The sequence below is a fragment of the Notolepis coatsorum genome, assembly GCF_963971535.1.
Source record: "Notolepis coatsorum genome assembly, chromosome: 16".
Taxonomy (NCBI): Eukaryota; Metazoa; Chordata; class Actinopteri; order Aulopiformes; family Paralepididae; genus Notolepis; species Notolepis coatsorum.
The window spans coordinates 114,677,097-114,689,181 of NC_140180.1; the positions used below are offsets into that span (position 1 = coordinate 114,677,097).

Here is a 12,085-nt window from a genome sequence, read left to right on the forward strand (position 1 = left end):
CTATATTATGTTATTATGTTATTTGATACTATCTTGTCTAGCACAGTCTCTGGAGCGTAACAGTAAGAAGCATTTTGTATGAAAGTATTCTGTACTTCTGTATGACAACTATTAAAGAACTTGAACTTGAACTTGAGAGAGAGAGAGAGAGAGAGAGAGAGAGAGAGAGAGAGAGAGAGAGAGAGAGAGAGAGATCCACGGCGGGAACAGAGCAGACCGCACCAAAAACTCACCCTAACGCAGAGTCACGCGGCACGCGGCACCATCTCCTCCGCTCCGATGCTGCACATCTGGTTCTCTTGGCCAAGACATCCACTCGCTCCAGTGGACAGCGCCGAATAGACCCTGTACCTGGCTGACAGTACCCCCTCCCCTCGTGGATAATACCGGTCTTCTTCACATCTCTCTACCGACTACCAGACCGATGCCAACCAGCTCCCCCTAGTGTTAGTCCTCCCACCCCACGATGCTTTGCATAAAAGTTATTGAATGAAACCAATAGTATATCTGCAGAGCCGCAGAGCCCGGAACACTATTCTACAAACGTGTCTAATGTGAAATATATAAGCATGTAAGCAAAACTAGATTTTAGGTCTGTGATGGAAAGTGATTGTTAACATTCTATTTATTTTTATTTTTATATAAAAAAAAGAAAAAAAAACATTTTATTTTAGAGGCCCCCCTTCCCGCGAGGCCCTGTGCGACCGCACTTCTCGCACACCCCTTGAGACGGCCCTGCCTTTACTAGTGTAACGGAGGTACCGCAAGTATATCCACAGTCACGATGGACTTCAAGTGTTGTGAAGTGACTGTGGCACGTAGCGGTACTGCAAGTAAACTCACTCCCCTTAAAAGGCATCCAGACACATTACCAAGAAGTGAATTCACCTCTTGGTATAGCGGTCTGCGATGTCGCCCGCAGCGTGGGAGACCGGGGTTCAACTCCCACTCAGGGCATGTCAAATAAGACCGGTTTCACTAGGACCGTCCCGTCAGTAGCAGGACAGTCCACTCTCGTTGGGCCGGGATCTGGAGCAGCTCAGCCACAGCAGACTCTAGAACAGAACCTGCTAGGCCTCGCATCACATCACTCACAGCAAATATACAGTACTGTTACCCCTAGATCCTAACAGAGAATATATACATATGATGGGGAGGAGACTGTACATTAGGAGGGGGTGGGGGAGAGAAATATACATACGGTGGGGAGAGAATATATACATACGGTGGGGAGGAGACTGTACATTAGGAGGGGGTGGGGGAGAGAAATATACATACGGTGGGGAGAGAATATATACATACGGTGGGGAGGAGACTGTACATTAGGAGGGGGTGGGTGGGTGGGTGGGAGAGAAATATACATAAGGTGGGGAGATCAAATTTTTTTATAAAGAAAATTGATTGATTGATTGAAAACGTATTAACAGATTGCAGAATGGGTACAATACAGTACGGCTCAAAACAAAACAACTGCTAAGAGGATGCAGACCAGAAAAATACTTTCGTCTTGTTACACCAGGACATTTATGACATACAAGACATACAGAACTGTGTAGTAAAAGGAGATCATAAAAAATATATACATCCAAGGGGAAGAAACTGTACATTGCCAATGTACAGTTTCTTCCCCTTGGATGTATATATTTTTTATGATCTCTTTTTACTACACAGTAAAACATGTAACATTGGTAAACAAGACGAAAGTATTTTACCCATTCTGCAATCTGTTAATAAAGTTTTCAATCACTCAATCAATTCCTTAAAATTGTGCAGACGTGCGGGAGTGTGCCTTTGCCTTTGGGAAACATTAAAAGTTAAAAGACGTGTGGGAGGACGCCCGCCTTCTCTCTTTTCTTTTCACTAGTCTATTTCATCTGTCGGATCATCACGGCCGCGACCCTCTCTCGCACTCTCTTCCCTCTCTCTCTCAAATTCAAATTCAAATAGGCTTTATTGGCATGAAATATTAACATACTTATTGCCAAAGCAAGTTCAACATACAAACAATAACATATATATTAAGCAATAAAATATCATAACATTAATAATAACAGTAAGGACAATCAACAAGAAACATATTAATTTACAAAATGGTCACTCGATCGGGTAGTCATTTTTCAAGTGTGGCCATTCAGATACATTTTACAGGGCTTGTTCTCTTATTTTGTGACAACCGTCTACATATTTTGCAGCTAACTTTCTCACTGACTTTTCTCTCCACACATGTATAGTAGCTTTTGGTGATCAGGGAGGTGGATAAACTGTGCATCAATTTTGTTTATTTTGTCAACGAAGACTTCTCTCTCTCTCTCTCTCTCTCTCTCTCTCTCTCTCTCTCTCTCTCTCTCTCTCTCTCTCTCTCTCTCTCTCTCTCTCTCTCTCTCTCTCTCTCTCTCTCTCTCTCTCTCTCTCTCTCCCATAGATATATATATGCTCTCTCCAACCGCACGTCTCAACCGAGCCTGGTCAAGGGGGAGGGGCTAGAACCAATGTGGAGTGACGTCCCCTCTCAGCCAATCAGCGCGCGGTCTGACGTGACGTGAGACTCGCTCCGGAGCTGCAGCTGGACCCTACTCACACCGCGCGTCGTTTCTGGAGTCTCGTCCTTCTGGTAAACAAAGGTACATTATTAGGTTCAGGTAGACCTCTCCGGTTTGTTACAGTAACATCTGCTTTTATTCATCTACTGACCGCACATCTGATCTGTTGGGCGTTTCTGCCACTTTTCCATCCAGACTGGGCCTCGACCAGAGGTAGCTGGAGCAGCTAACAAGCTAAGCTGCTATGCTAATGCTAATGCTAACTAATGCTAGCTACTAACGTTATGAGTTTGGGAGAATACGTGACGTTAGCTCAGAAACTGGTGCGACTCTATGTATAGAGAGAGATGTGCGTTTATTCAGCTCGTTACTAATAATGACCGAACATCTCAAGTGTTGAGTGTTTCAGCCACTGTTTGGGCTTCACTTGAGAGGCTATGCTAATGCTTCTAGGATGAGGTTGGGATGGAGGAGATGGCAGCAAACCGGTCTGCGTGTAGCCGTTCCGCAACAGTAAGTTACTACCGGGGTAGGCCTGATTGGCCCCGAAAGCACGTGACAGGCGCGGCCACACCCCCGCGGCCGCCTCAGGACGCGCAACGAGGCTGCTGCTTTCCGCCTTCAACGCCGCCCGCCGCAGAGGAGGAAGAAGCAGGAGTTCGCCGCAAAACATAATAATAATCGCGCCGCAGTCGGCAGTTGAAGTAAAGTAAGTGCTGTATTTTGAAGTAAAGTAAGTGCTGTATTTTATTTCACATCAAGCAAGATTCACGGCGCCTTTCACATTGTAATATCATAATAATAATCGCGCCGCAGTCGGCTCACTTTTCCCATGTGCAGGCAGTCATCCACGCTGCAGCCATCTAATATTAATCACTTTTCAACGTTGAAGTAATGCTTAAGTTATAACTTGAGACGCTGCAGCCATCTATATTGAAGTAAGTGCTGTATTTTATTTCACATCAAGCAAGATTCACTTTGTCACAAGTGCTTAAGTTATCACATCAAGCAAGATTCACTTTGTCACAAGTGCTTAAGTTATCACATCAAGCAAGATTCACTTTGTCACAAGTGCTTAAGTTATCACATCAAGCAAGATTCACTTTGTCACAAGTGCTTAAGTTATCACATCAAGCAAGATTCACTTTGTCACAAGTGCTTAAGTTATCACATCAAGCAAGATTCACTTTGTCACAAGTGCTTAAGTTATCACATCAAGCAAGATTCACTTTGTCACAAGTGCTTAAGTGCGCCTATCAGCTAGCTGACTGATGTAAATCTCATTACGCCCTCATGGTACGCGCGCATCAGGCAAGGCCCTTAAAACAAGATTACAAACATCACAAAACGCACTGGTCAGACTACTACTTGACTGTAAAGGAATGTGAATCTCTACCCACATTCAGCACCGCTCTTAAAGAGCACAGGCGGGAGGCTGCAATTCCCCCACCACCTCCATATATCCATATATACATATATTCCAATATACATGTATATATTCCACGCACGCCGTATGTATATTTCTCTCCCACCCACCCCCTCCTAATGTATATACTCTGTCAGGATCTAGGGGTAACAGTACTGTATATTTGAATACCGTTTATGTCACACACGTATCAGTACTAAATACGCATACGCCCCTATGCTGCAAATGTCGCATATGTTGTGTATGTCATAAATGTCTATATGAATTGAAAATGGGGGACCCTGATGTAAACAAGACAAACGCCTTAGGCAGGTCTGCATCCCCTTAACAATTGTGTGTATTGTGCCGTACTGTATTGTGCCCCATTCTGCAATCTGTTAAATAAAGTTTTCATTCATTCATTCATTCATTCATTCATTCCCTCGTTGCAAGGAAGGACGCACATGCGATGGCGGATCACGTGGATCACTGCTATGCCAGGTACTTCATTTGGTGACTAGATTTCAGAAGGCTAATTGTAACCATATGTATATTTCTCTCCCACCCGCCCCCGCCCCCATCATGCGTATATATAATATACTTTGTCAGGATCTATGGGTAACTACTGTATATTTGCATATCGTATATGTCACAAATGTAACAGTACTAAATACGCGTATGTCATGTATGTCCCCATGCCATCAGCGTCATAAATGTCACTATGAATTGAAAATGGGGGACCCTGATGTAAACAAGACAAAAGTCTTTCTCTGGTCTGCATCCCCTTAACAATTGTGTGTATTACGCCGTACTGTATTGTACCCATTCTGCAGATATTTGTGACAAATAAAATGTACTATTATTTGTCCGGTAAAAATATACTTGGCCGGTGGATTTTTTTCATCTACCAGTGGGTGAAAAAGTAAAATGTTTGCGTTCATTTGGACTTTAGACGCCGTGGTGGGGTTTGTGACCACCCAGCGAGAGCACAAGAGACGAATATAGAGGACTACCCACAGTTAAAGGTAATCGCTGTCGTGGATTATGATTATGATCATTCCTAGTCGCAAATTACCAGTAGGCTAATTGCATCTCTCCTGTACGCAGGGTTGGCTGCCTGACAAGTTTCCACTTCATGTGTGCAAGTATGAAGGCGAGGTACGCCCATTAGGAGACCACACTGGTTTCGTCTCTACAGTACGCGCGGATGTCCACACTGTGGAACAGGCCAAGGAGTGGGCGGCATTGGTGAACGCGTCATCTGGGGTGACATGGCGAGTGGAGGCTACCCGACCATTGCCGGAGGGCAGGGTCCTATTCCACGTAAGAATTGCGTTGTCAAAACGTCTTACTGTCATTTGTTACTACCATTTCTGTCTTTCACCCATACTGCTAGGCCATACACGCAGGCCATACTGCTAACCCATACTGCATTCAATCAAAATGTTGCAGAAACGTTACCGGTGCCAGCATAAGACGCGGCACGTGACATTTAAAAACACCGGCTGCCAAGCTACCATGGAAGTTAAAATGAAAAATAGAAGAAGCCTGTGAGTTTGAACTATACAATACTTATAATTCAATTATTTTTATGGACATAACAGTTGGGGCCTAGTTTTAAATTGTTAAGTTGATTTTGTTTCACAGGAGCAAAGACCCACATATCGCTCATTTCCCATTGGAAGTTCGCATTGTGAATAGGCACAATCACAATCTCCATGTCTCAGATGCCATGCGCTATAGAGATGTTGGACAAAAGGCCATAGACGTGTTGACCGGGTTATTAGAGTTAGGCCACACGCCTCCTTCTGCTTTGTTTGTGCTAAAGCAGAATCTGGCAATTGAACACGGAGACGACTACGTCTATGCTGCAGCCAACAGAGAGATCTGCCCAGACCTGGCCTATGTGCAAAGGTAGACGTTCAGTTATACAGTACTGCCAAAATATTCATAACCGCGTAGATGTTCATTTAATTGGAATTGTATGCAGTTACTAAATTAGTGTTCTTTGCCAGATTGTCCGGAGCGTTGACCAAGGACAAATATGGCACCCAGCGTGGTGCAAGTATGTTGGAAGCCCTCGGGAATCAGGTGGACGCGTACAACGCCGCGTGCCAGGACAGCTGTGCTGTAATGGGAACCTCTTCTCGCGGGGGCCCATTAGTCGCAGTGGCCTCTCCCCTCATGAAGCGAGTGCACCACCAGGTATTTTGGCTATTTGTATCTGTATACTGTGATTTTGTCATGGTGTTCCATTCAGTGGTGCTGAGGTGGCAACTAACTAAATCGCCTACCAGTTCGCCTACAGAGCCAACAGGTCCACGGAGGACGCCATCGCCACGACTCTCCACTCTACCCTGTCCCATCTGGAGAGAGCGGGGGGGGCTACGCACGGCTGCTCTTGCCCCCCCACGCACACGCACACACAACATTAACATTAACAATTATCTTTTACACCCCCCTGTTTATATTAATGTTATTTATGCCCCACCCCTGTTTTTATATTTAATACTGTGTTTAGGACTGTTTTTATTTTTTTACTAGCACCTAGGGCACCTAGGGTTGCATTTTAAATTTCGTTGTAACAACTGTAACAATGACAATAAAGATCTATTCTATTCTATTCTATTCTATTCTATTCTATTCTGCTCTATTCTATTCTAAACAACACACTAACTAACACTAACTATGCCTGCCTCTGTGTCCGTCTGTCTGTCCGTCTGTCCATCTGTGTTTGTCGGTCTGTCAGCTGAAGCACAGTGGCGAACTCTGCTTCATAGATTCCTCCGGCAACATGGACAGGGAGAACATCAGAGTTTTTTTGTTGCTGACCCACAGCCCTGCCGGAGCTCTACCATTGGGGATCCTTTTCTGCCAGTCTGAGGATGAGGAGACTATTTTTGAAGGGCTACAGCTGCTGAAGAATTTGATTGGAGAGAGGGCCTTTGCTGGCAGGGGAGAAGCTGGGCCACAGATCTTCATGACGGACGACTGCGCGGCAGAGAGGGGAGCTTTAGGGAGGGCATTCCCACAAGCCACTTGCCTCCTGTGCATTTTCCATGTGCTACAAGCAGTATGGCGATGGCTGTGGAGCAAGGCGAGTCTGGTGGAGTGCAGAGACAGGCCAACTCTGTTCACTCTGGTTAAAGGGATGCTCTACTCAAAGGAGACAGCAGAGGTGGACAGGCTGTACTCTGCAGCGAGAGAGCACCCTGTTGCTGTCAGGTTAGTGCTTAGACATTCCCACAATCACATCCCACAATCACACAGCAGTCTTGCAAATTCGGTGCAAGAAAGTCAGGAGGCTTGCATTTGCATACTTCATGTGTCTACCTCTTCATGAGCCTGCTGTCATTACATCGATGTATGTGCATTTTCTGTGTTTGTTTCCTTATTTGATCAATTGCAGGTATGAAAAGTACCTGCAGTACATTGAGCGCCTGTACAGTCGCAGGGAGTGTTGGGCACTAAGCTACAGGGGCAGCCACGGTCTCCTCACCCGGGGAAATAACACCAATAATTACGCTGAAGCAGCGATGCGCGTCCTCAAAGACGGGATCCTCCAGAGGACAAAAACCTTCAATCCAGGCCAACTGTTTGACATCCTGACCAAACAGCTGGAGGTCTACTATGAGGCCCGCATTGTGGATGTTGCCCTCGGACGCTTGCGGACATATCAGAGGAGGAGATTCCTTCCGCAGGTTACCAACATCACTGAATCTCAGATCCAGCAGGTACTATATCAAATGCATACTTTTAGAGATGACTACAGTAACCAGTGCAGATTTAGCGTGCAGATTTAGCCATTGTGTAATGTCCCTTGTATGACGCATGATTTGTATAGCTTGAGGGCAACAGGTACGAGGTGAAGGGCTCGGTGACGGGGGCGTACATCGTGGACGCGGAGATGGAGCTGTGCTCATGCCCGGCAGGACAAACTGGGGCCCCCTGTAAACATCTGGCAGCAGTGGCCAAGTTTTACCCTGTGGATATGTCCAACACTTTTCTCCCGACAACTCCGGAGATGAAGGTCGTACTGCTCAAATTAACATCAGCAGGAGGTAAAGCTAATACCTTTCTTTTCACAATAAACTAGGGATGCTCGATATTGGCTTTTTTACCGATACCGATATACCGATATTGTCAAACTCTTAATTTCCGATACCGATATCAACCGATATCAACCGATACCGATATATGCAGGGTCCCCCCCCCCCCCCAAAAATGGAATAATTTCAGGTAATTAACATTACATATCTCTTGTTGTGGAATTAATGCATACTTTTGACAATAAATAAAATCAGAAATTGTTCTTACGCGCTTGCCTGGGTAAATAAAGGTTATAGAAATGTAAAAAAAAACGATACCGATATTTTCCGATATCACATTTTAATGCCGATATCGGCCGATAATATCGGTAGGCCGATAATATCGCACATCCCTACAATAAACCATAATAGACCTTTCCTACACTGAACGCAATGCCGCTTATTCTTATATTCTGTATACTATAGCAACCGTCCCCTTGGGCTTCCTTCAACCCCTGAGACTTGCTCAGCCCCTGAGACTTGCTCAGCCCCTGAGACTTGCTCAGCCCCTGAGACTTGCTCAGCCCCTGAGACTTGCTCAGCCCCTGAGACTTGCTCAGCCAGCATGCCAGTCATTCCAGGGTAAGTAATACCACCCTTGCATGCATGCACGCACGCGCACACACACACACACACACACACACACACACACACACACACACACACACACACACACACACACACACACACACCATAAGATGTGACATACTGTAGTTGTTGATATGCGCGTGTCTTTGTGTCAACAGACGCCACCCCTGGGCCAAGCGGTACGGCGACAGATCAAACAGACGCCACCCCTGGGCCAAGCGGTACGGCGACAGATGAGCTGCAAGAAACCGGTCAGTTATGAACGCGTCTGTTTGTGTCACTTTCTCTCACACACGCCTACACACACACACACACACACACACACACACACACACACACACACACACACACACACACACACACACACACACACACACACCATAAGATGTGAGATACTGTAGTTGTTGATATGCGCGTGTATTCCCTACTCCAGCCACAAGTGTTAAATAGGATATAATAATATGAAGGATGTACATCTTGAAGTTGTTCAAACCCTGTGACATTCAAAATAAACCTATTCCCTTCTTATTGTCACACATTCAGATGATGACGACTGTGATTTCGAGGAGTCGTTGTCAGATATGCGGCGACGCAGTCAGGACCCCCTCTTCACTGCTGACTGCAAGGCCTGGTCAAAACAGTATCAGCTGCTGAAGAGGAACCCTTCCGCAATGTCGTCAGCCTTACGCACATTCGGCAAGTCCGGGAGCCTGTCAACGAGGGCTTTCACATTACGCCGGGCTGCGCGGCGGCAAGGCCCGATCATTGGCTGTCAGCCAACTGCAGTGGCGCGCAGGAAGTTGCCAGCTGGCTCAAGGAGACGCGTTCAAGCTGGGCGACCTGCAAAGCAACACAGCCTGAGCGCGTCGGTGGCTTTGAACACTAGTGGGGCAAAAAAACATTGAAGCTAATAGTGTAACGGTCAAAGTTTTTTTTTTTTTATCTTACCCTGAGAGTCCACATTACAGTTCTACGTTTGTTTTGATGTGAAAATGATGCTGCACTTAGCACTGACTGCACTTAGCACTGACTGCACTTAGCACTGTCTGAGAAAGTCCACATTACAGTTCTACATTTGTTTTGATGTGAAAATGATGCTGCACTTAGCACTGACTGCACTTAGCACTGACTGCACTTAGCACTGTCTGAGAAAGTACACATTACAGTTCTACTTTATAAAATGCTAATTGTAAATATGTTTGTCAATGTTAATAATATGAGAAAGTACATAATAGTTCTACTTTGACGTTTTAATGTTGGACCAAAGCAGCGCATGTAATTAGAATACAGGCAAATAAAAGTAATTTAGTTTAAAGTACAATCTTGGCTGTCTTTTTCTCTCAGCGCTTCAATGCGTAGATCTTGCCTTCAACAATGTATGCCTTTCAAATGTTAAATGATAAATGATTGCATGACTGCCGACTGCGGCGCGATTATTATGACTGATGACTGTGATCGCGACGCTGTACATATGTCTCTATGATAAATGATTGCATGACTGTCGACTGCGGCGCGATTATTATGACTGATGACTGCGATCGCAACGCTGTACATATGTCTCTATACTATTTTATTTCATACAACAATGTATGCCTTTCAAATGTTATTATGACTGATGACTGATGATCGCGACGCTGTATTGATTGATTGATTGACAACTTTATTAACAGATTGCAGAATGGGTACAATACAGTACAGCTCAATACACACAATTGTTAAGGGGATGCAGACCAGAGAAAGACTTTCGTCTTGTTTACATCAGGGTCCCCCATTTTCAATTCATCAGGACATATATGACATACATGACATACAGATAGTCAGTACTGCTACATCTATACATTTATGTACATATGTCTCTATACTATTTTATTTCATACAACAATGTATGCCTTTCAAATGTTATTATTGATTGATTGATTGAAAACTTTATTAACAGATTGCAGAATGGGTACAGTACAGTACGGCTCAATACATACAATTGTTAAGGGGATGCAGACCAGAGAAAGACTTTCGTCTTGTTTACATCAGGGTCCCCCATTTTCAATTCATCATAACATATATGATATACACGACATACAGATACAGTACTGCTACATCTATACATTTATGACGTACCAGATTTGCAAATACTGTTTGTGATACAAAAAGAGTCCAGAAAAGAGTATATACATTTGACGTAGAAACTGTACATTGGAGGAGGTTGGGTAATTGGGTGGGGTGGGGACTGTACATTGGAGGTGGTTAGGGTGGGTGGGGGACACTGTACAACTGTACAAGCAAAACTACATTGGAATATTGACAACCATACTTGGTAATTTACTGTACATTGGAGGGGGTTGGGTTAGGACATTTACAGGGGCCAGTTTCGAATTGCAGTCTCCCGTAGGTGCTCTTTGAGAGCGACAACACACATAAGGTTTTTGATTGATTGATTGATTGAAAACTTTATTAACAGATTGCAGAATGGGTACAGTACAGTACAGCTCAATACATACAATTGTTAAGGGGATGCAGACCAGAGAAAGACTTTCGTCTTGTTTACATCAGGGTCCCCCATTTTCAATTCATCATAACATATATGACATACATGACATACAGATAGACAGTACTGCTACATCTATACATTTATGACATATCAGATTTGCAAATACAGTACTGTTAATGTACTGATGTACTGACAGTACTGATGATCGCGACGCTGTACATATGTCTCTATACTATTTTATTTCATACAACAATGTATGCCTTTCAAATGTTATTATGACTGATGATCGCGACGCTGTACAATATGTCTCTATACTATTTTATTTCATACAACAATGTATGCCTTTCAAATGTTATTATGACTGATGACTGCGATCGCGACGCTGTACATATGTCTCTATACTATTTTATTTCATACAACAATGTATGCCTTTCAAATGTTATTATGACTGATGATCGCGACGCTGTACAATATGTCTCTATACTATTTTATTTCATACAACAATGTATGCCTTTCAAATGTTATTATGACTGATGACTGCGATCGCGACGCTGTACATATGTCTCTATACTATTTTATTTCATACAACAATGTATGCCTTTCAAATGTTATTATGACTGATGATCGCGACGCTGTACATATGTCTCTATACTATTTTATTTCATACAACAATGTATGCCTTTCAAATGTTATTATGACTGATGACTGCGATCGCGACGCTGTACATATGTCTCTATACTATTTTATTTCATACGCGAACTCCTGCCTCTTCCTCCTCTGCGGCGGGCGGCGTTGAAGGCGGAAAGCAGCAGCCTCGTTGCGCGTCCTGAGGCGGCCGCGGGGGTGTGGCCGCGCCTGTCACGTGCTTTCGGGGCCAATCAGGCCTACCCCGGAAGTAACTTACTGTTGCGGAACGGCTACACGCAACCGGTCTCGCCCACGCAGAGGAGACAACATTCTCTCCTCTGGACAGGATATT

At 44.4% G+C, this 12,085-nt stretch overlaps 1 protein-coding gene across 2 annotated transcripts; it reads left to right on the top strand.

Moving 5' to 3' along the window:
- Positions 1–2,565: 2,565 nt before the first annotated feature.
- On the top strand, positions 2,566–9,881 carry LOC311242775 (uncharacterized protein). 2 transcript variants are annotated; one of them, XM_084331807.1, is made up of 14 exons: positions 2,566–2,621; positions 2,994–3,249; positions 4,399–4,446; positions 4,898–4,970; positions 5,053–5,268; positions 5,398–5,495; positions 5,593–5,859; positions 5,961–6,150; positions 6,695–7,170; positions 7,355–7,679; positions 7,790–8,006; positions 8,460–8,615; positions 8,780–8,872; positions 9,165–9,881. In XM_084331807.1, exons 3-14 carry the CDS (start codon positions 4,415–4,417, stop codon positions 9,524–9,526), a joined length of 2,505 nt encoding a protein of 834 aa, XP_084187933.1. In that variant the 5' UTR covers positions 2,566–2,621; positions 2,994–3,249; positions 4,399–4,414; the 3' UTR covers positions 9,527–9,881. The 2 variants fall into 2 exon arrangements, with proteins under 2 accessions (XP_084187933.1, XP_084187932.1); XM_084331806.1 differs by lacking the exon at positions 2,566–2,621 and having other exon boundaries at positions 2,907–3,249.
- The last annotated feature ends 2,204 nt before the right edge of the window (positions 9,882–12,085 follow it).

Excerpts from the sequence above, each read along its gene's own strand:
- LOC311242775 (XM_084331807.1), top strand. The coding sequence starts at position 4,415 with ATGGCGGATCACGTGGATCACTGCTATGCCAG. Across the intron at positions 7,171-7,354 it reads GAGCACCCTGTTGCTGTCAG|GTATGAAAAGTACCTGCAGT; the intron begins GTTAGTGCTTAG and ends GATCAATTGCAG. Across the intron at positions 8,616-8,779 it reads AGCATGCCAGTCATTCCAGG|ACGCCACCCCTGGGCCAAGC; the intron begins GTAAGTAATACC and ends TTGTGTCAACAG.